This window comes from Takifugu rubripes, chromosome 20, assembly GCF_901000725.2.
Source record: "Takifugu rubripes chromosome 20, fTakRub1.2, whole genome shotgun sequence".
NCBI classification, from domain to species: domain Eukaryota; kingdom Metazoa; phylum Chordata; class Actinopteri; order Tetraodontiformes; family Tetraodontidae; genus Takifugu; species Takifugu rubripes.
In genome coordinates this window covers 14852692-14876914 of record NC_042304.1, presented here as the reverse complement: position 1 = coordinate 14876914, position 24223 = coordinate 14852692, and the positions used below count along the sequence as shown (strand labels likewise).

At 42.8% G+C, this 24223-nt stretch overlaps 1 protein-coding gene across 5 annotated transcripts in view; it reads right to left on the bottom strand.

The window, feature by feature from the left end:
• LOC101067056 (discs large homolog 1-like protein) overlaps nt 1-24223 on the bottom strand; it is a 60967-nt gene that overhangs the window by 28395 nt on the left and 8349 nt on the right. For 2 of the 5 annotated variants that reach the window (XM_029828222.1, XM_029828223.1), the window contains exons 1-2: nt 16634-16810; nt 14392-14514 (exon numbers count right to left, since the gene is read on the bottom strand). The exons of 1 other annotated variant lie outside the window; for it this stretch is intronic. In XM_029828222.1, the coding sequence (XP_029684082.1) occupies nt 14392-14514; nt 16634-16795 (285 nt within the window). In that variant the 5' untranslated portion in view covers nt 16796-16810. Of the gene's footprint in view, nt 1-9590; nt 11022-14391; nt 14515-16633; nt 16811-24223 lie in introns of those variants that run through there. 2 more of the 5 variants (XM_029828224.1, XM_011615084.2) reach the window with 2 other exon arrangements.

Here is a 24223-nt window from a genome sequence, read left to right as displayed (position 1 = left end):
TATTCATTTAGAGCAGAGGTTTGCTTTGGGATGGGGATGGAAGGTCACAATGCAGTGTGAAGGGAAACATCATTAACTCCCTCTGGAGTCATGCATTCCACCGGACACAAACAAGTAAACAAGAAACTTACATTTGGTCATCCACAAACTTTGCCATAAAAATCTGTCTGTGACGTACAAACAGCTTTTACATTTTAACTCAAATGTTACTGATTACTTTACTCGTCATTCTTTTGCATTTTAAAGCATCAGGTAAAGCATTGTTTCACCCTGGCAAAGGTCCAGGGATGTCTGGGGAAAAGAAGTTTCCTGCAGAATTCCATTTAATGATCTGAAATCCAATACAACATCTCATTATTGCAAATTCCAAGGGGCCATTAGAGGGGTCAGTGAGGTCAAGGCACTCTTTCATCATTTCTGCAGCGCTCACTCCATCTATTCACCCATCCATCTGTGTTAAAACTTAGAAGAATGGTGCTCGCCCCCAGGATGCCATTAACGCTTGATATGTTAAGTGCATATTTATCTAGAAACATTAACAATACAGCAAAATAATTATAGGTCAAGTGAGAGACAACTTATTTAAATCAACCTGCAATTTACTGCAATGCATCCATACGAAAGTGACGTTTGGATTGATATCGTCGATGTTGATAAGCCAAGCTTTCAGTGGTGACAAAACCATTTATTTTAAATGCAGCGGGAACGATGGAAATGTCAATATGTTGTGTTCGGTCTCATTTGTGGCAGGTGTAGTCGACTGTGGTCAATTTAATCTGTGTTGATTATCTGCAGATAGAGAGGAAGAGAGACAGGGAAAGAACCGAGAGAGAGCGAGCAAGCGAGCGAGCGAGCGAGAGAGAGAGACAGGGAAAGAACAGAGAGAGAGAGAGAAAGAGAAAGAGAAAGAGAAAGAGAAAGAGAGAGAGAGAGAGAGAGAGAGACAGGGAAAGAACCGAGAGAGAGAGAGAGAGAGACAGGGAAAGAACCGAGAGAGAGCGAGAGAGAGAGAGGGGGGGGTAGAATAAAGCGGCTATGCAGACTTCATCCCACACACAGAAGGCGATGCAACACCTCACACTCTGAAATCTAAAGCTTTACTTTACTGTTTCTGAGTCTTCAACTCAGAAAATCCGATGCCATCTTAATGGTTACCCGGTGACCAGAGATCATCATGAAGTTCGTTACTGGTTCCCCTGATGACGTTCTAATGATGTCATGTGCATTTCTTCATTGTCCACCTGTTACTTCGGTTGGGATGAGTGTTGAGAGGTAATGTGGCACTACAGTGTCTAAAAATAGCATTACACACAGTATGGCCCAATTCCTCATAAGAGTTGTGATGAAAAAGTTCAGCAAAGAAGATTGAAGAATGCTGCATGATTTAAGATCTATGACAGACTGTGATTTGGCAGCAGCAACTACATGTAAAGTGTCTGCGTCACATTTTATCAGCCAATGGCGTCTACTTTAACACACTTTATATGGAAATGGAAAACCTTTTCCTGCATTGCGTTTCCTTCAACAAATGTCCACCAAAACAAGAAGGAAAAGTGAAGCGTGACAGCATATGAGAAGCAGCAAATGGTCAGAGCTGGAGTCAGACTGTGACCACTGGGATGAGGGCTGGCTCTAAATAGATGCTCTTTGCTACTTCTGCCGATATTAATCAGGCATGGAGGGGGAAAACACTGTAAGCATCGATTCTCTCCAATTCGGTGTTGTGCTGTTGGTTTTTTCCTGAAAATAAAGAATCCCAAGAATCCCCTGACTTAAGAATTACAGCTTAAAGCCGCACAGCATTTGAAAGTAGCAGGTGTACAGCATCTCACTGGAGAAGGTGAAAATTAACAGCAGCTATGTGAAGATTCCTAAAAATAAAACTCCTATTTGGCTTAATAAAAGCTTTAATAGCTCCCTCTCTCCACTGCCCACTCAGCAACAGATGCTCCACACAAAAATTGTGAAACTGTGATCAAATCTCATAGTGTACTTGTGTGTAGCATCCACCTAAAAATGGCCTGGCCTGCCCAACAGAACCAGAATAGAGAAAAATTACAGTTCAGAGCAAAGAGAACACTGGAAAAAGAGCCCACACAGTCAAAGAGTATCCCATGAAGCAGGCAGAGTGGGAACTTTCCTGGGGCAGAAATATAATGAGGTAATCTATACAGGAGCAGGGTGTGTTTAGGGAAAGTACTGTGCGTTGTACTGAATAGCCAGTTTGTTGTGTGGGTTGACCATAATCTTATGCTCCAAAAGACTTCTATGATACACAGCTTTGTTACGCATATATCACTTCTCCCAAAAAATGAATTCTGGGTTTTTTATGTTTGTGTTTTTTCCCCGTTTAATGCAAGGAAAAACCCGCATTGGCAGGAATGTCAGGAATAAATCGAAAGCGATAACATCAGTTATTTACTGTGTTCATTGTTGACACTTTATCTCTCCAGACAATTGATGGATTATTAATATTTAACGAACCTTGATAAAATAACTCATGCATGGTTTTCCAAGATGACGCACAATCTTTATGTCGATGGATATTTAAGTTTCTAAGTAATTTAGGAATATGATACATTCATCTTACCTAATTTGAGCAAGTAGACTATCAGATTTAAATCTAATCAATTACTTACTCCTTTTTGCCTTCACCCTTTATCCATCCACCTCCCCCACTCCTCTCCCAGTTCTTCCCTCACTACCCCATTTCCTGTGACCACTAAACACCTCTTTAAGGCTTTTAGAGCACTTTCTAAAGGACCACGATGACTTTCATACCTCTCCTTTACCACTCATCTATTATGCAGAGACAGAGGGTGAGACAGGAAGAGAGCCACTGGACAACAAAAACACTGGAGAGCAAACATCATTGGCCAAAAAACAGGTAGTGTGGCTCAGAAAGGCGAATCGGGTTACACCAAACATAAACCAAAAAGAACTTTTAGTACCTTTTTTTCATAAAAGTCATTTTAACTTTACATACTAAACCTCTGGAACCACGGCAGCAAAGGGCAGTCAATGGGCAAAGAGAAGAAGCTATAAATACTATTAGGGGCAACAAAGAACTTATATACCTAAAACATTAATTCCACTAGTCTTACAAGTACTTTACTCTAAAAATCTATGTTCTGTAATCTGGTAAACGAGCTTTGACTGTATCATGGCGGTGACGTGTGCTTCAACTTTACATTACAGGTCAATTTTGTGATTAACACTGAGGCAGCATAAGCAGTTAAAAGAAACAAACCACCAAGAGAACATGAACCATAAACACTCTCTCCCGCTAACTCTTCGGTATATTGACCGATCAATCATGCAATAAGTGAAGACAGGAGACGGGAAGATGCAACACCCTCCCCAATCTGGCCAGCGATGAGATGTTTAGCCGCATGTCATCGCTTCGTCGCTGGCTGTCACGGTGGTGCCCCGATAACCAGGTGGCCTTTATAGACAATTGGAGCACCTTCTGGGGAAAACCTGGTCTGGATTAGGAGAGACGGTGTCCATCCCACTTGAGATGGCGCTTCTCTCATTTCTAGTAATCTGGCTAATTTTATTAGACCCAAAGTGACCTGACAATCCAGGGTCCAGACCAGGATGCAGAGTTGTGGTCTTACACACCTCTCTGCTGCTTCCTTAGAACCCTCATCCACCAACAATAACATATTTAACACTATAGAGGTAGTCTCTGTTCCACGGTTAAAAGTTCACCAAGTGCAGAGCAGGGGAGCGGTCAATCACCAAAATCTTATTAAAATTAATACTGAAGCACAAGTTGGAGAACTAATATCACAATTAAGTGTGGACTGTTAAATATTAGATCTCTTTTGTGTAATCCCTGTTAGTGCACGACCTGATAGCGATCATCACATTGATTTATTCTGTCTTACTGAGACCTGGCTTCAGGAGGAGGAGTATGTGAGCTTAAATGAATCTACTCCTCTACCCATCTTAATTATCATATTCCACGTGTTACTGGTCGAGGAGGGGGAGTGGCAGCAATCTATCACTCCAAGTTATTAATTAATCCCAGACCAAACATAGCTTCAGTTCATTTGAAAGCCTGACTCTTGGCATCACTCATCTGAACTGGAGGACAGAAAAGCCACTTCTGTTTGTAGTTGTATATCGGCCCCCTGCTGGGCCACATTCAGAGTTCCTATCTGAGTTCTCTGACTTCTTATCTGACTTGGTCCTTAGAACGGAAAAAGTCATTATCATTGGAGACTTTAACATCCATATGGACGTTATAAACGACAGCTTTAGAAATGGCTTCATTCATTACTTGAGTCAGTTGGTTTCCTCCAGCAGATAAACCAACCAACTCACAGCTTAACCACACCCTAGATCTAGTTCTGACTTATGGTGTTGAGGTAGAACATGTTGTCAGTGTTCCTCAGAACCCAGTCCTGTCAGACCACTCTTTGATCACTTTTACATTATGATTAAGGATTCTTCTATGCTCAGAACAAAGTCTTACTATAGCAGAATGTCTTTCAGATAATGCTGTAGCTAAGTTTAAGGAAGTGATCCCTGTGCTGATCCCAGGACAACCGTGTGTTTCCCCCAGGGATCAATCATTATAATCTTAGCCCTGCTGAGGTTGACTCTATTGCTGAAGGTGCAGCAACCTCACTGAGAATCACGCTTGATTCTGTTTGCCCCCCTGAAAAGAAAATAGTAAATCAGAGGAGGTGTGCCCCCTGGTATAATTCACATATCAGGACCCTCAAGCAGAAAGTGTGAAGACTGGAAAGGAAAGGAAGTGGCATTCTTGTAAGATAGACAGCTACCATGTAGCCTGGAAAGACTGTCTATTAGTGTACAAAAAGGCCCTTCGCAAGGCTTAGAACAGCTTATTTCTTTCTCTTTGATTGAGGAAAATAAGAACACCCCAGGTTTCTCTTCAGCACTGTGGCCAAATTAACCAAGAGTCACAGTGTTTTAGATCCACGTATCCCTTCTTCCCTTAGTGGTGAAGACTTCATGAGCTTCTTCACTGATAAAGTTCTAGCTATCAGAGAGAAAGCTAACCAGGCCATCCCAACAACTGGACCATCACCAGATGTGCCGACTGTGGGAAACATACAGGGTCTCCAACGAGCCCTTAAGCTCCTTCAGCCCTATATATTTTTCTGAGGCGTCATCGCTAATTCAGAAATCCAAGACCACTACGTGTCTTTTAGATCCCATCCCAACACACCTGTTGAAGGATGTTCTACCACTTGATAGGCAGTTCTATCCTGGACCAGATCAATGGTTCTTTAGTGTCAGGTTATGTACCCCGGTCCTACAAGGTGGCAGTGATTAAGCCGTTGCTTAAAAAACCATCACTGATCCTGATGTCTTGGCAAATTATAGGCCAATATCCAACCTTCCTTTTATCTCTAAAGTTCTAGAGAAGGTGGTAGTGACTCAGTTACTGGAGCACCTGCAGAGGAACAGCCTGTTTTGAGATGTTTCAGTCAGGCTTTAGAGCTCACCACAGCACAGAAAACAGCACTTCTTAAAGTCACTAATGATCTTCTCATAGCGTCCGATCATGGACTGGTTTCTATGGCTGGTTCTGCTGGACCTCAGTGCTGCTTTTGATACAGTTGATTCATAGCATCCTGTTACAGAGACTGGAACATGTGATTGGGATTAAAGGGACAGCACTAGACTGGTTTAGATCATACTTATCTGATAGATACCAGTTTGCCCATGTCCACGGCGTTCCCTCCTCATACAGTAGGGGTTAGCCATGGAGTTCCTCAGGTTCCGTACTCGGACCAATCCTCTTCACATTGTACATGCTTCCCTTAGGGAACATTATTCGGCAGCATGGGATAAATTTTCATTGTTATGCTGATGACACTCAGCTTTATTATCCATGAAACCAGAGGAGACAGAGAAGTTAGTGAAGCTTTCAGACCTGTCTTAAAGACATAAAGTCCTGGATGTCTTCAAATTTTCCTCCTCCTTAACCCAGGAAAAACTGAGGTAATGGTTTTGGTCCTGAACCTCTCAGGGATAGATTAGATCACATGATCACTCTAGATGGTATCTCATTAACATCTAGTCCTCTCTGTGAGGAATCTAGGAGTAACTTTTGATCAAAATCTCTCCTTCAACTCACACATTAAATTAGTCTCTAGAAGTGGCCTTTTTTCACTTGAGGAACATCACAAAGATCAGGAAGCTACTGATGCAGCCTGACGCTGAAAAAGTTAGTCCATGCATTTGTTACTTCCAGGCTGGACTACTGTAACTCCTTATTATCAGGGTGTCCCAAACAACTCTTTAAAGAGCCTCCAGTTGATCCAAAATGCTGCAGCCAGGAGTTTGACAGGTATTGACAAAAGAGATCACATTAATCCTGTACTGGTGTCGCTTCATTGGCTGCCCGTTAAATTTAGAATAACTTTTAAAACCCTTCTTCTGACCTACAAGGTCCTCAGAGGCTAGCTCCATCCTACCTGGAGGAGCTAGTGATACCCTATCAGCCCAATAGACCGCTTCCGATCTCAGAATGCTGGTCTACTTGTGGTTCCCAGAGTTTCTAGGAGTAGAATGGGGGGCCGAGCATTTAGCTACCAGGCCCCCCTGCTTTGAACCAGCTCCCTGTCCAGGTACGGGAGGCTGACTCCATCGCTACTTTTAAGATCAGACTCAAAACCTACCTCTTTGAAAAAGCTTACTGTTACTAATTCAGTAGTTCCAGCTACTATCATAGACAGACAATTATCATACTTAGGGGGGGTCGTCTAATCGTTAGGTCACATCTTAGTTATGCTGTTATAGGCCAAGGCTGCCGGGTCCGGAAACAGATCACCTGACAGGCCTCTGTCACTCCACTGGGGTCATGGTTTCCTCTCCTTTCCTCTCCTTTCCTCTCGTCATCAAGCAGACTAGTTATGCTGATTCTTGTGTAGTTTTTCTGCTTCCCCCCCCCCCCTCTATTTATTTGCAGGTATCACTGCCATCGGGGCTGCATAATGACCGCCGGCCCCGTTGAAGTGATTGGTGCATATTTTTTGTTTGTGTGTCTGTGCTCTGTGCCTCTCCTCTCCCTCTCCTCTCTCTCCTCTCCTCTCCTTCTCCTTTTCTCTTCCTCTCCCTTTTCTTTCTTATCCTCTTTCCTCTTTCCCCTTCCTCCTCTTCCTCTCCCTACCTCCCCTTCACTCTACCTCTCCTCTCCTCTACCCCTCTCCTTCTCCTACCTATCCTATCCTCTTACCTGTCCTCCCACCTCTCCTCTCTCTTACCCAGCCGGCCTCATCAGCAGGAGGGTCCCCCCTACATGAGCCTGGTCCTGCTCAAGGTTTCGTTCCGTTTAAAGGGGAGTTTTTCCTTGCCACTGTTGCTGTCTGGGTCAGGCTCTGGGATTCTGGAAAGCGCCTTGAAACAATTTGATTGTATAAGATGCTATATAAATAAAGATTGATTGATTGATTGATTGACCTAAGGATAACAAGGGCCATTATGGTTACAACAGGGGCTAGATGGGTTAACCTTTTCCATGAGCTACACTGGAAATTTACTGTAAAATGCTGCACACTATCTTTTTGTATCAATAAAACAGTACTTACAGCAGCTACACTACTTCAAACATTTACTTTGTACTGAATTAGCATATTATAAGAACCAAGATTTACAGAAATCAGGAGAATTAAAAGAGTATCAAAAGCAGTGTAATACACACAAAACTAAATGAATTCTCCTCAAATGATTTCTGTTCATCTGAGGGCTCATCTGTGCTTCAGTTGACGGAGGGTTTGAGAGAGCCGCCAACTTCGGCACCATGTACCATCTTATGATCCATTTTCCAGGAGGTATGTTCCCAACTGCAGATCTGTCTCCCCACGTATGTGATGGAGAGTCATCACATGCACGGGAGAGCTAGAACCATTACACTATTGACACTTTTACACTACACTGCACAGCACTTCACTGGGGATTTCCTGGTCAAATAATGGTATTGTACACTGGCCTAAGATTGATGTGGGCTGACAAATGGGACTGATCCATAAATGACTCAGTTTGGTCTCTAGATAAAAAAGAATCTTTAAGGTGTATGGATTATGGTACTGCAAACTGCACATGCAACAATTCAGCTGGAACAGGATTGGGGTCAATCCTATATTAGCAGTTGGAATTGGGAAGGGGCTAAAACTGCAGCCTAATTGCATCAGTTTCTTAATTTGGTGAGGTTTCAATAGAGGAGCAGAATACAAAGAATCTAAAATTCAATACAACTATCTAGTGCTGATACCAAACCCCAGAAAGGTTGCCATTTGACATCGGGAGGGTGCAGATTCTAAAAATGAATGATGAAGATATAGAAGATGACAAAACAAGCCTCCCTGGAAGGGATAAAAAGGTGCTATGGATGAAAGAATTTGAATAGATAAATGGGCTTTTGGTGTATTATTAATATCAAGAAGGCAGAGATGGGACTCTGCAGGGATTTAAGAATATTTTTGTTGTGGCAGCTGTCACCATCATTGGTTCTTCATGCATTTATCTGTAATAATAAGGTGCACCACTCAGAGGTTAGTGGGAGTGCATTGATTCGTCATTTTGGGTGATTGTGCACTCTGTCAATTTTGGAGTAACAGATGGTTTAAAGGGTTAAATGATAATAATAAATACTGTGACATTACCAACGGTTTAACAATAATGACAGTGTTTCAAAGGGTAACACTGTGCACTATTCCCATTTATGAGTAATATAAAGGAATGGATGCAATTTAAGGTGACCTTTACAGAGCTGTACTTGCATCACGGTTGGCCTTCTCTTAATGTTATAAGACCACCGCCGTGCCTGTAATCCACCTGACAAAATGACATGACCTGAAGCGAGCATCTTGCTCCATTTTATGTTCTGATCCCAATGGTTTTAGCTGCATTACTGGGAGTTGTTACTCTGCAGCTTCTGAGAACTGCATAAGCTTTTCAAAATGTTCTGACACGAGTTGATTCTTTCCTGTGTCCGCGTCCTTCAGAGGGGGAGAATCCATTGATCTAGCCTGAATATTTAATTCATTCCTTTATGGTTTCTCCCCCAAATTCAAGCTGAACAAAAACAGCGTCACCATTAATTCTTGTATAATTTACAAGCCTCTGTTAATTCCTTATATCTGTCTTGGCATATCTAACACATACGCTCTCGAGCTACATTGCTCCTAAAAACAATGGTGGGTGTAGCGTTTGCACCGAAAGAAATATACATTTACATAATGCACAGGTTTGGCTCACCATCATATCACACCCTGCAGCATTAAAGCACGGGATTTAAATTTAATAACGGTTTCTCTCACAGATCATTTACGCACATTCCTTCCCATAGAATGATTTTGAATTCACACAGACCAAAGTCCACAGACTATCATCAGCTAAGTCACGGCTTTACCATGGCAACACACCAGCGCTCTAGCTTTCATGCACTATGCCAGGGCTCATTTCCATGACAACAATATCAAAAATCTTCACTACAAACAGAAAGCTGCTTCAGGGACAATTTAACACACACATACACACAAGTTGGAAGCCTCCCATTCTGATCCTCGTCTCTCAATCATAATACACAGTGATGTGTGGTTTACCTGGCCAGCATTGATACAGTCGGTGAAGGCACTCCTCCTGGAGAAGAACATGAGGAGCTGCTGCCAGCGTGAGGAGGACGTGGATGGCGAGGAGGAGGCGGGAGAGGAGGTGGACGGGGAGGAAGTGTGAGGAGGTGCCAATTCTTCTGAGGAACCCCGTTTGGGTCCTAGCTTCTGTTTAAGTCCTAGTCCTGCCCCTTGACCTCCAGATGCCCCACCTACCCTGGTGCTGCGGGGGTACAAAGTGTTGTTGCCAAAAATATAGTTCATCGTCTTGGCTGTTTGCTCTTCCCTTAAATACACAAGAAGATGATGATGTTGCCGGGCTGCCTCCACCACAGTTTCATCTCCAGTTTCTGTTTCTTTATCGCTTCACTCTTTTCGGGGTTTAGCAAGGTTTTCTTTCCCAGATCCAACACTTTTGTCCTCTGTCATCAGTGTCTGGTCAGGATTATGTCAGGATCGGTGCTATTTTGATCTTCTCTTTGTTGTTATTTTCTCTTATTTTGCCTGCTCCTTTCTTCAGCTTGCTGTGGCATGCTGCTTAAGAGAGCAGCTGATGTGGAGGAGGAGTTGGAGGAGAAGGCAGAAGACTGTGTCCTCTTAAAGTTAGAGTCAGTTTGTCAGGGTACATCCATCTACCCGTCTTTCTCTGGTATCCATCCATTTGCGCATCAGCCCATCTTCTTTCCAGCCTGGAGAAAGGTCCAATGTCCACAAGACGAGGAGGCCAAAATCTCCATTCTTCAACTTCTTTGCAGCAGAGAAGTCAGAGTGAGGGACCACAACAGGATATGAGGATTGATTATTTAAAACAGTGCGCCTGTCTCTCTTGCTCTCTCTCCGCCCCACCTCCTCTTACTCCCTCACTCTCTACTCCTCTCTAGTCCGTGAGCTGACCAGTCAATATCCATTCTGTCACTGTGTGTCTCCCACAAAATATGAAGAAAAGAGGGGAGGAACAAGTGGATGGATCAGGTAGAAGGATGCAGGCAAGGAGGAGAGTATCTGAAGTAGGTGGACCCACTCTGCAACTCTTCTCTTTCTCGTGCCCTCCCTCCTACATCTGTGGTGTCGCTCCAAGTCTCACTCTCTCTCACACTGACTGATTACGCTTCTCTCTCACTTAAAGCACATTATTTAGTCTCTCCCTCCCTCTCTCTTATCCTCCCCCTCTCTCTCTCTGTCTCTTTTTACAACCCACACCACCTTCTCCCTCCTTTCTCTGTCTTTCAGCAAATTGTCTTTTCCAGTCTTTTACTGGAGCTGCAACACGATGCCTTTCTCGTTCCCTCTCCCTCTCTGTAACTGTCAGATATGGTTACTGGTACAAACCACACCCCTACATTCTAGACAGCCAATAACAAGCACCCCCCAACACACACACACACACACACACACACACGTTTTTAACCCAGCTGATGCTCAATACAGGTTCAAGAGGTGAACCGAGATATACGTGTATATATTTCCGCAACGTGGGTTTACAAGAGCCACAGCAGGTTTGATTTTTGTATCTTTGTTCATATTCTGCATATGCAGGAAAGAGTGAGATCTCCTCAGGCAGTTTCTAGACACTGCAGCAGGCAGCTCTCCCACACACTCGCACTCGTGCCGTCATGCACACAGATACACGCACCGGCATACATGTTTAGCACAACTCCAGAATGGAAAACAACAAGCTGTTGCTGGGCACTGAGATAAAAGAAAAGAAAAAAGAGAGGAGGGGGGGAAAGGTAGCAGCTAGGCCTCAAGCCATTCCTTAAACACTGCATAGAGGCCTATGTAGCATCAGCTACAGTGTCAGAGTTAGGTGTAATTATTAGCTGACTGCCATAAAATAAACTGGGCTATTTTTAGGAGTATTCCCTATGTCACAGGTATACAGTTAGTGTACACCACTACAGCATCCTCCTGGGGGAATAGCCACAGGTGGAGCGGGACCCCTGTCACAGCTTCTTCCTGTGCTTCCTTGGGAACTGTATCTATGGCAACAGCTTTTTCTAGTCATTAAACAGACCTTGTACTAGAGGATTTGTGTTGTTTCCCACAAATTGTTAGGGTTTGGAAAAATAAAATAAAGCTTTTTAAGTCAATAAAAGTATTGTTGAGTACATACAGCTGATAAAAAATTATGGTTCTGATCACAAGCACAGTTAGTTGAGTAGAACTGGCGCTATGTATGTGGTGCCTTTGACTAAATCTGAAGCTGAAGCTGCTTACCACTAAATCCTGGTGATGTGCAAAGATATAGTGCAAAACTAAGTATTTTCAGAGATATAGACTGTGCTTTTCAAAAGAGATACATATTTGCACATCAAACGTACATAATAGAACACTGTGAACAAGCAAACAACCTAAAATTACTTTCAGAGACCATACGGCTGCTGAGTAAAGTTCAGCCGGGGCTTTGCCGTGCACCACAGTATTTAAAAGTTTCTGGGAGAAATCCATCAATTTTATTGCGTGCAGTGTAAGCATACAGATCAATAGTGGCATAATTAGTATCTGTCAACCCTCGTCTATGCTCAATATTTCTGATTTGCCACTATACCTAAAAGTAGGCTACATTTCACTGGTATACAAGCTGACGCAGCAATGATTCGCTGGCACACGGAGCCGCTCCTGACTCCAGAAGGCTCCTTCCCTCTCCCGCTCACCAACCCGCGCTCTTCAGTCAAATGTCAACCAGTGAATGCCACATCTATTAATATTTCATGATCAATTAAATAAAAGCATGCCATGCAAGTTTAATGTTGGACTGCTGAGAAAGCTCCCCCCATTCTATTCTAGGTAAGCTGAAATAGCAATGAAACGCATTAGTGTTATTACTATTATTATGATCATAATCATCATCATGCATGTTGAGCATAGTTTGGATGCCATTTTACTTTCACTGTTTTGGCGCAGTAAACAAGGTTTCAGCAATTAATGTAATTTTGTTTTTAAATTAACTAAAAATACAAAAACATTAAAATACAAAAACTTTGTGTGATGACAAAGGTGCAGTGGTAACCCCAAAGAGAATTAACACCATATTCATTTCTGCAAAGCTTTTTAGCTCCATCTAAGAGTGTTTATCTGTTTATTTTCATTATTTTTCTTTTTAAACATCTTCAATAAAAATGTTAAATGACAGGCTGGAGACTGTAATGAAACCAAAAGGAAAACACAGTGATTTGTGAAGAAATCTGAAACCCATTTTCCATTTACCTAGGTTGCCAAAAATGTCATTACTAACAAAAAGGATGGCTGCGCTTCTGTGGTTAATGAGCTTGTGTGAAGTGAGAAAATTCAACCCAGCATTATTCAATTTAATTGAAAAGAAGAACATGGACATTTTAAAGACTGACTACTGACTGCAAATGTTAACTGTTTAAATAGTTAAGTAGTTATAGTGCATAAGGTTGTTAACCATCAAATGTTAACTGGCTGATTTAGACAAAATGTTTCATGTGTTTGTTGGTTTCATCTAATCATCATCTCTGTCTTTCATAACATCATTATAGGAATTTTAAACAATAAGAACATAAGCCATAAGTAGTTTAAAAGCCACACTCTGCACTTCCATCTCAGAGCAGAGGGCAGTAAAATAGAGCAATTAGGCAGGAGTGTTTTGGCTGACTGGCAGCTTGATTAATATCCAGAAATGGTCGTCCTTCTCTGGCTCTCCACTTATCTATGACTAAGGGCCTCTGTGAGCATTCTACTGTACGTGCCGCGTGACAAAAAGAGACAGGTGGCTTTAAGGCTTTCCCCCCATTCAGCATCTGCATTAGACATGCAACCATGCAATATCACTGATGGAGATATTTGAGAAAAATCAATCACGATGCCACAGTTTCGCTCACAATTACTTTTTGATAAACTGTTCCTCTGTGATGATGAAAGGAAATAAATAAACTTTCAATTTGATTATTGCTGACCTTCCTTCAGCAGAAAACAGTCATTTATTTTAATGGTACATCGGACAGTTTGATAAATTTATTAGTCAGGTTGATTTGTGCGGGCAATACGCCGTGTTAAACCTTCCCTCTACTGCCACCTACAGGTTACTCACTGAAACAACAAACTTGAAGTGTAACTTCCAAATCAGAGCCTCTAATACGTCACAAAATAAATAAATAAATAAAATATTAACAATCACAGTAACACATGAAAACTCAAGTCTTTAGACAGGTAAAATTATAAAAAAAAAAGATGGCTGATTACCATAATACAGTATAAACTGCACATTTATGTCATTATTTGAATGCAAGCATGAGCATGCTATGGGCAAGAAGATGATGAATGTATAGACTGTGGCTTGAAGGTAATCTTCTAAAGGCCAAAAGAGATGTTGGATATTTTTGAAATTTTGAAACGATCATCAGCAATGACGAGTACAAATGAATAACAAGGGTAAAGGTAACATTAGATAGAGTAGAATAGATTCAAAATGATGGCATTTTTAAGGTAAAGCATCCTTCAAATGCAATATTAATAACAAAACCACGATTAATTATACCAAAGCAATTATGTTTTGACTGTTTATTCACTCCTTCACCCCCCCCACCCCCCCGTTCAGTGCATCAAAACTCACGCTGAGGTTGTCACATGTGAAACAGAACAGCATCAAACCATTTCTGTGAGGTTTTGCCGCATCTGTGAATTTCAACCAATCGATAGCCTTGAGATTCGCTACATTCACAAAAGGGATGAAACGACAGCGAAGTGCATGCTCGCACCACCGGCAGCTCAGTGGGCATAAACGGCAACATGTCACAAATGGACGCTGACTGCATGCGACAGGTAAAGTTACCTGGTAGTAGGCGTGGCTTTGCGAATAGAGGGAAGAGAAAGGCGGGACTGGTACTTCATTCAGCCTCTCGCCCTCTTGGTGAGGCCACGCCTCATCATCAAAGGGAACCTCAGGAGATTCTACCTACGATGTACAAACAATGCTCAGCACAACATGATGAAACACACACACCCCCCCACACACACACAGGCAAGGCGCACTGCAGTTATGGCACATGTGACCATGATTTTGTGCGAACAGGTGTCATTTGCACACTACGCTCTGCTGTCAAGCTCTTGTAGGATTTTCATTCATCATCAAAACAATCGAATAAGACACTAGATTTGACATTAAACATTTTATCCAAAACCTCAAGGCTGAATGGCTCTGCCCAGTTAGTGGAGTGGTATTTCAGCAAAACTAATTAAACATGTAGCATATTACATATTAAAAATGACAAATATAACACATTTGACATATCCTTTTTTAAAAATGAGGCATATAACTTCTGACAACACACAATCTTATCCCGCAAATGCATGAATTATTTAAGTTATGGACTAAAAAGTAACAAGAGGTGCAATTAGGACAGAGCTGACAAGGGTTAGAAAGAACGAGAGTGAGACAGGAAGAGAACATATACATGGAGAGAACAAGGTGGCTGATCCATCTGTCGCATAGAAGCGAGCCAGAGCCAGCACCTGTGGTCATGGCGATATATATATATACAAACCTGTGAAAAACATGGATGAGAATGGGGTGGGGTGTCCTGAAAATATGATGAATACAAAAGTGTACCGCTGATGTACACATTCATCACACATTTACATCCAGTTATGAGGTGACACCGATGCAGGTCAATGCAGTAAAGTCTGAATCCAAGTTAGATGGCCTAAAACCTAAAATTGATGCGTTCATTTAAAAAGAAAAAGAGGCATTCACCAAGAGGCTGGCGTGCCACAGAGAACTATGATCAAACAAAGAAGACATAAGGTCCAAATATGCTCCTCTGTGATTGCACACGTGGAAACGTGGTGCAGGGTTATGTTATCCTACCACAGGGGGGCGCTACCCACTCACATTTGTTGCACTGACGTCATGAACTCCAGTTGTGTCCATGGGTCTTTGTAGTTCACAAACTTTGAACTTGTGATGACAGACAACTAAGTCAGTACAACAGACAAATAAACAAATTACTGGAAACTGACACGTGGCTTAAAGCAGCCAACACACACCACTACTAACAAGTGACCATCAAACTGGCACTAGATTAAAAATAGAATTCACCAGAAAAGAACAAATTACAAGTTGTCTGGAGCTTGTAATTTATGTCCAAAATGTTCTTTTGCTTGAGAAAATGGCAGACAAATCAGTCCTAATTGCCTTTTAACTTCTAAATAAATTGTTAGGCAGATAAGCATATGCGATTTTAATGGGCTATGGATCTGCTTTTGTAAGCTACAGCACACCATAATTATGCCTCTTAAAATCAAACTACTGTAAAATTCAAACATATGAATGAAAGCAGACCATAGAGCAAAATGAAGTGAATAAGTGCACATAAGCAGCAGGAAAATGGGAGTATACAGTAAGAGCTGTGACAGACTGAACACAAAATCGAGATAGTAATGGCTCTCATTACTAAAAATGGGACAAGCGTTTGACTGGATCCGTTGCACAGTTCTGCAAAAGTATTCTCCCAGTAGAGAAAAGCTCAGCGCGCGGAAGAAAATTTAGGGCACAATTCTCCAATTCCCAGTACTTGAAAAGATCTGCAAAACTGTCCGGCTCAATTGAAGCACGTCTCCTGACTTCTCAAAAGTAAACCCACATTTGCACCCTCTGTGAATCATTTCCTCCAAATACCACAGGAGATTCAAATTGTTGTGATAAGCTTGGAATAAATCCTTCAAATTTAAAATCTACCCTGAAATCAGCACTGTCAAAAACTTAAAGATTCTTCTGACTTTGTTACATAATTGGTAACAGAAAGGGGAAATTTCCAGCTACAGTTGACAGGCTCTTCGCCAAAACAGAAATCTCAGTTAAACTTTCCCCAGGAGGAATGGCAGGAACATCTGGACCCAGATGTTTGAAGCTGTTTGCAAAATAAAGCCGACGTAGTTCGACTAACACTGACCACGCACCTGCCTCGCCCCGAGTCACGCGCGAGTGCGTTTCCGAAGACGCCGCCGACACTGCTGGCGAACAGACGTGCACACCACATGCATGCCGCAGCAGGTAGCCATGTGCAGCGAGTTACCTGAGCAGGTGTGATGTGCGAGTGAGTGACGTATCCGTGGACGTGCTGTATCTGCGACAGCTGCCGCTCCGCCACCTGAACCAGCTCGGCACCGTGCAGGTCACAGTGGCGACTCATGGATCCGTCCCTTCCCAGCGACCGCCGATGCCTTTCTCTCTCCATGGTGCCAGCTCCCCCGCCTTCTCTCCGCCATGTTCCCTCCTTCCCCTCCCTCCCCAGGGTCCCGCCATCCCTCTGCTCCCCGCCTATTGCCATTGGATGATGATGGCAGGTATGATGGGTATGATGGTGGAGTTTTGGGGCACCTGGCGATGCCCCTTCTTCTTCCTGAAACCGATACTTCTACAATGTGCAAAGAAGGGAAGAAAAAACAGGGAAGAAAAGGAAATATCGAAGGACAAGAGGGAAAGGGTGGTAGGGAATAAAGACAGGAAAAAACAGAAAGGTTAGTTCAGAAATTTTGAGTTAAGGTTTAAAAGTAGAAAAGTAGAACAGGTATTAAAAAGCTGGAAAAGTACTTTAAAAGTGCAGCTGAGCATCGATGTTAAAAAAAAAGAAGATTTTAATATTCAGCCAGAATGTAAATGACTTGTGGAAAACAATTGGGAATTTCTTGTTTTATTTTTTCCAAAATGAAGGCAGAAGCAGGCCTGCCTCAAACAGTTACACTTTCTCCCCTCCTCTGCTTTGATCTCGCCTTTTTCCTGCTCAGACCTCACCATCCCTCACTGCTTCCTTTCCCTCCTCCAATTCCACATACCCACTTTCTCATTTCTTTTCTTCTTAACAAAATTATGGCATATTTTTTCTCCGCATGGCTTCACACAGTAGATCGGAGAGTTGTAGAAAGCAGGATTGACCCGTTGTCTTCACATATTCCCTGAATTACAAAGCCGCTGGTCGCCATTTTTACTCTTCCTACGGGAAAAAAATAGCAGGAATCTCTGCCGACTCGCTGTCAGTGGTAAAGACTGACCCTGGAGCTTCTCGCTCTCACTGGAAATGAAGAATTTCCACTATGACTCTCACCACTGCAACCTCATGGCCATTACTGGATACTGATAAATCCAAGTGTAAAGATGGAGAAAATAAGGCATGACTGTCCCTTATGGCATTTTATTCCATGAACATACTGCTTGATGCCTCTTTTTTAACCTTCACCAAGCTTTATACTCGCATCATTTGTCACTGGGCTGATATTATAGCTACATGATAAAAGGATGTGAAACAAACCATAACAATAAACCATTAAAATGACATGACTGCTCAACCTAATGGTAATTAGCGCTCACACATTCATACTGGTCATCTGGTGCAGAATGGCTTTTTTTTGCCCAACACATGCACCCAGTTACTATATATAAGTTAATGGGTCAGGCTGCTCAGAACAAGGTGGAGAAGCGCACCAATTGCTGTGGTGGTGCATTGTTGTCATTCGCAGAGGACCTGGCACCCCCGCCTGCCCAAAACCAGATCCAAGCAGTCAAATCCAAGTGTAGCCAGCAGGCCGCAGGCTGCGTTTGAGGATTTCATCTACACCTTGAAAAGACCAACACGAAATCTCAATGGTTTGATGGATATGTGCTGCATTTCATTTGCATTGATTATCTTACACAAAAAAACCTCCACGCACCTGCAGATTCCCTTCAGAAATAGAAATTTACAACAGTGACACAGCCTAAACTATTTTACATTACATTTTGGCGGATCAGTCAAAAGATAAAACATATTTTTTTGGACAGAAAATAGTTCCTGCTCCTGCTTTAGCTCACTTGACGTGTATTCAACATTTCCTGCTTTGTATGGTTTACATGTTAACTGTACTTTCACTTTCAATCATACAGAGCACAGCACAGCCACAGCGAGACCCTGCACACTGTGATAGGAATGCGAACAAAAAACACGCTGCATCCATGATGCTTGACTTTGTAGCACATCCCTCCTCTGCAGTAATGATTATGTATGTGAGCAGGAGAGAGATTTGGGGTTGTTGGGGATGTTATGCAGAGGGAATGCTGGGAACTCAAAAAGCTTCGCCACAGCTAACACATCATCACAAACACCGCCTGCAGCCAAAGACAAGAGATGGGTTCACATCCCCCTCAGACATCCACACAGTCCCGTAACATGACATTTGATTTTTTTCCCCCTCGTTTGTCTTGCCATTTCTATTTTCCCCAAAGAAACCCACAATTGTGACACGATACGAAAGAATCACCCAGGACTACTATTCATTAGAAAGCTTATAATTACAGTTAACATCTTAATGTTAAATATTATTAGTTTCAATCATTTATTCAATCTAATTAATTATGTCACCTCCTCACCCTTAGGCAGAGGGAACAAGTGCATGAATCCCATGATGCACACCTAGTGAGAGCTCACTGCCAGAATGTTTAAGGATAAAATTAGGTGGAGGGGTTCAGAGCAGGGTCATGATCAGAGTCGTAGCTGTAAGGCCAGGCAGGCTTCCAATGAACGGAAGTAAACATCCTAATGAACAAAGACGCAAGTATGTCCGTGTGAATTATTGTCGAGCTCCCGCTGCGTCTCTTAATCAGTAACTACAGAGCCCACAGTCTAAATTAAACTTCTTTCCCCAGATACAAAACGAGTGGCCTTGTCTTCAGGCCCACAACGGTACTACTTCTCTTTTTATAAGACAGGAAGTGTTGGGTTTTTTTTTTTTCCAACCAGCTGATTCAGTTGATCAGTCCATGCTGCTTCTCTGTCCCGCGTCGCCATATTGCAGCCGATTTTAGCAGCCGCATAATCAAAATTGACAGTTTTGTGTCAGGGAAATGTCAGGAATGCAAACTGCGCTCTGCTCCTCCTGCTGCGTACTTTTATCCGTTTTAAACCGAGGGAGAATAAACGCCGCTGTACGAAACGGCAACAGCCTGGCACTAAGACCTGGAAGAGACCCTGGCTGCCACTGTTGTGACAACACTGCTGCCACTGCACTCGCATGCACGCACAGCCCGCCATAATCCTATATTTGGGATTTGATTTTCACATTGCACTCGGACACCTCGGAATGAATCAATGCACCAACGGACAGAAGCACCAAGTACGTCTTTTCCTGCAACCTCGCTAAAAAAGGGGAGGGTTCCTAACACACAACAATGCCCACACATCTCCACAAACTGGGGAACACATGCGTGCCCGCTGATGCTGCCATGTGTTAGTGTGTCAGCCAGTCTTGCATATTTAGAGAAACGTGACCGGACAGACAGCAGATTCAGCATCCTCGTACGAGCCTGCATGGAGGAGAGTAAAACCAGGCGTTAGTCACGCTTGGCGAGATATGAAAGAGCAGGGGATCCTCTGCCGTAAGGGACTTCTCTCTCTCACACACACACGTGCCTCCGTCCCTCTTTTTTCATCCTCTCTGTCCTCACAACACACTCTTCATCACGAGAAAAGATCTTCAACACAGAACATGAATATGCCTGCTAATGGTGCCAGTTAATAAATGAGTGGAGCCATTTGTCCAATTAAAGCTACCATTGTTTTCCCTGAACCGTCTGGTAAATATTTAATCTCATTAAACACACAAATTATAGCGCAGATGACACATGCGGATTTCTGCATATTGGACAATCTAAAGGAACTGGGTAAATATATGGTTTGAAAATGTTCTATGGGTATAAATAGAGGGAAAAAAAGAGCAGCAACAGGAACTGAATTATTGAGCATGAGGGGAAGGAAAGATGCAGCATGTGGCTAAAAAGGTAAGACAGGCATCAACAAGATATATTCACAGTAGTGTTATTTGAAATATTTGCACAGTTTAACACATTTAAATCTCAAGGGAAACGTTCAAACCCTAAATTTACCTAAAGGAGAAATTGCCTGTGTGCAAGGGCCTGTGCATAAATACAGGAACAGCTTCATCCATTATGAATGTCTGGAAAAGTCTGACCCAGTTAAGGTGTGTGTGATTTATACTCCCTTAAACAGCTCTGGGAATGGACACACTCCTGGAAAGGTACAAAATTTGGAACGGCCGCTCATATCTGTGTGTCTGTGTTATTTGCATGTTCTGTATATGAGCTCCCACGACATGATATCACCAAGAATTATCAGACCTAATGACCACCCACTTACATAAACAGCAAAAACAGGCACGGTTAATGAAATATTATACGATATTGTCCTCTTTTTTGCTGCTCTTCCATTTCATCGTCTTGCTGTGCAGTTACATAATACGTTCAAAAGCCTTTCTTCTGTTTGATCCGTCATTGCCTCTCAGTCATTATTTGCACTTTAAAACAGTATTTAACAAGCTCTATGTTGCTTTTAGGGGAAGATAATAATTCAGCAGAATAATAGAATATCAGCGTCTGAAACAGTCGCTTCAGCTCTGAACAAGTTGCTGTCCTGCGACGTGATGGTGGCACTTCACCAGCATGTCTCTGCAGGCCTGACAACCCTGAGTGGTGGCTATGTCATCTTCAGGACATGCTCACCCATTAGGTTCTCCGGCAATACATGAAGAGAACAACAGCAAAGCTCTACGTGTGTCACCGTCGCTCTCTAAAGCTCCTGTCCGGTTGTCTCTCCGCCTCCCTCTGTCCAACAGGCTGTCATGGTGAAATGATCCAACAGGACAGCAGTGAGGTCTATACACTTCCTTCAGAACTTCATGACATGATTTAACATTTGTGCATGAGAATGTTTGTAAACTGCACTCCCGTTTTACACACTTAATATAGCATTATGCTGAGCACTGTGGAGAATTAGCCACTCAACCAACCATTTAGTAAATACGTCATGACTACAGACGTGTCAATAATGATGAAATTCTTGTTAATCTACAAATCTCCAAAAATTTATTTAGTATGGAAAGAAATGTAGTATTGTGAGGCAGGGGCCAAATTGCAGCAGGAGCCTTTCTTAACTGAGATATAGGATATTGGTCTAATCTATCCTCAGCCCTGTGACTGCAGGATTAAAAGCAAAAAGTCCTAAAAACACATTTCTGAAGGCCATCGCTACTGGACTTGATTGCAAATATTAATTGGCTTGCATGCAGAAGCCATGAATTAAAGTGAATTCACTTCTTGTATAGAGGTGTTTGTATTCAAATTTGGTTCTCCCCTGATGAGGTTTAGCCTTTGCCTCCAATTCTTCACACCTCTATCACAGCACTTTCAGCACATTTACTGCGGCCAGGACTGTACAGATGGACAGACCTGAAGGTGCTGCAGGGATAAACGACATGCAGCGGTGTTTGGTGCACAATATGGGACTTCATTTGACCTCCGTGTGGCTTTATTAGGTTCTGTGAAGGTGTGCATTTTTAATAAAAATAATCTGATTTGTTGAAAAGAAGCGTAATCAGATACCAACATAGCTGCAACCAGAATTCAGTTGTATGACAAAAACGTGCACAAACGGGTCAAACCCACACACACGTGACCCTGGATGCGCAGGGTCGCGCTCTGTTCTGTTGGCTAACTCTCAGCTAAGTTTACTTTGATCTAAACATCTTAGTCATTACATTGTTTCTTCCCCTCTCCCCCTTCACAGTCTAAATGCCTCTCTCACATTCCATTAGCCTCTCTCTCCCTCTCCCTCTCTCTCTTTCGTGCTCGCTGTCACACACACCTTCACAAACAGAAACACTGCGCTCTTTACCTACCTTGCATCCAAACATCAGAGATATGGTGTTGTTGGTGCATGCTACTTTGCAGTGGCACAACATGTGGCTAATGTTAGAGGAGCTAGCTGGTCCCGCGCTGGGGAGGCATCCTAGTCTTCACACACACATTTCACGCACTCACACACATGCATACACTCATACACATGCACACATGCAGATGCATGTGTTCGATTGACTGCGCTCCATCCCATTCCAATAGTTCCCCACTCTGCCGGCCCCCACTGCCCGGCTCTGGTCCTCAGCTGTGGCAGGCCGGCATCCTCTCTCTCTCACTCTTCATCACTCTCATCTTCATCAGTGCAATCCTCATAGCTGGTCAGGACGCAGGGCACTCCGTGGTCAACGTCTGCATCGGTGTTGTGCACGAGTTGGCATACGTGTTGTCAGAGTGTTGTTGTTGTCTGCATGTGTGGGTCAGTGCTCGTGTGTGTGTGAGTGTCAGTATGGATGTGTTCCCTCTTGTCCTCCTCTGCAAGAGCAGCCCCAGTCCTCTATCTCCTTTCTCTTTGCGAGTATGAGCCTCTCTCAGTTTATTGCTACCCCCTCTCCCTCTCTCTCCTCTCTGCTCTGTCATTTTTCCTCTCTCTCTCTCTCTCGCTGGCTCTTGCACGCTGTCCTTTGCTTCGCTCCACTGCCTCTCTTGGCCCGCCTCTCAACAGTGAGATCAATGAAAGACAGAAAGAGAAGGAAAGGCCTGGACGCAGAGGTGGGAGCAGCGAAGGAATCTGCTGTCGCTCAACTGTCACCATCTCATCCTCTTCCTCTCTCTCTCTATTCTCTCTCTCTCCCTCTGCATTTGTTTGCTAGCTACTCTGACTTATAAAGTCATACATCAGTAAACACACAAGGGGGGTTAAAGGTTCATGATTATGCGGGCGAGTAAAGATTGAAATGACCACAAATAAGATTTGAACAGAAGACAAGGGCAGAGACACCTGCCTGAACTGAGATGACAAAAACCGCCGTTTTCAAGGACTGACAGGAATATATATTCCATGTTATAATAAATAACAGGGCTGCATTTCTGCAATCAAATAAATAAAGATGAGCAGCACATCAGGTGTCTGCCGAGAATCATCTTGGTCAGACGATGTGCCCGAGCAGTGGCCAAGAAGAATTTTATAAGATTCCAAATGACAGCGGTTGGACCATCTGGCCTGTCATACACACACATGCACGCACACACACGCTCGATCGCAGCTTTCTCCATGGTGTCTCTGTCCTCTCACCTTGAGAGGAAAACAAGCAGGAGCAAGAAGATAACAGGGAGGGACGAAGCAAGTGAGAGCAGCAATCTAACTGAGGGCAAGTTTGAGGGCACGGAGAAATGTGGAACGATGAGTTTAAAGATAATATGTGTCATATAAACACATATACTTGAAGCTACATTTAAGCTAATTATTCAAGTTGTTTAAAGAGTTTCATTTAGCCAATTAGCACTTAAAACGTGTTGAAGATATTTTGTCAGAAGTAAGAAGGTTTTTAAATCTTTTAAGTTAGATTTTTCAGTCACTAATATAAAATTTGGAACCAATCAGTGATTTGTTTCCTTTATTCTGTTGCGCTATGAAGTTATTTTTGGTGTGAGATAGCTCTGCTTTGAACACATATGTAGATGTCAACCTACATACACAGGAAGAAACAGATGGAGATGCCGCTTGTGTGTGAGCACTTTACATCTGGGATAATCCGAGGCTTTCTGCCTCATATGGCACGTAAAATTATAAAACATATGATGTTACAGTTCTAGAACAGCTGAGCAGTTAGGATCTATGACTTGGTAGTAAAACACAAAGGGAGAGAGAAATGAAGAAATTAATGAAATCCAAATGAGATGAGCGAGAGAGAGAGAAAGAGAGATAGATAGATAGAGAGAGAGGATGCAGCATCATGAGCCCAGCAGGCATGTACTACATGTTAAC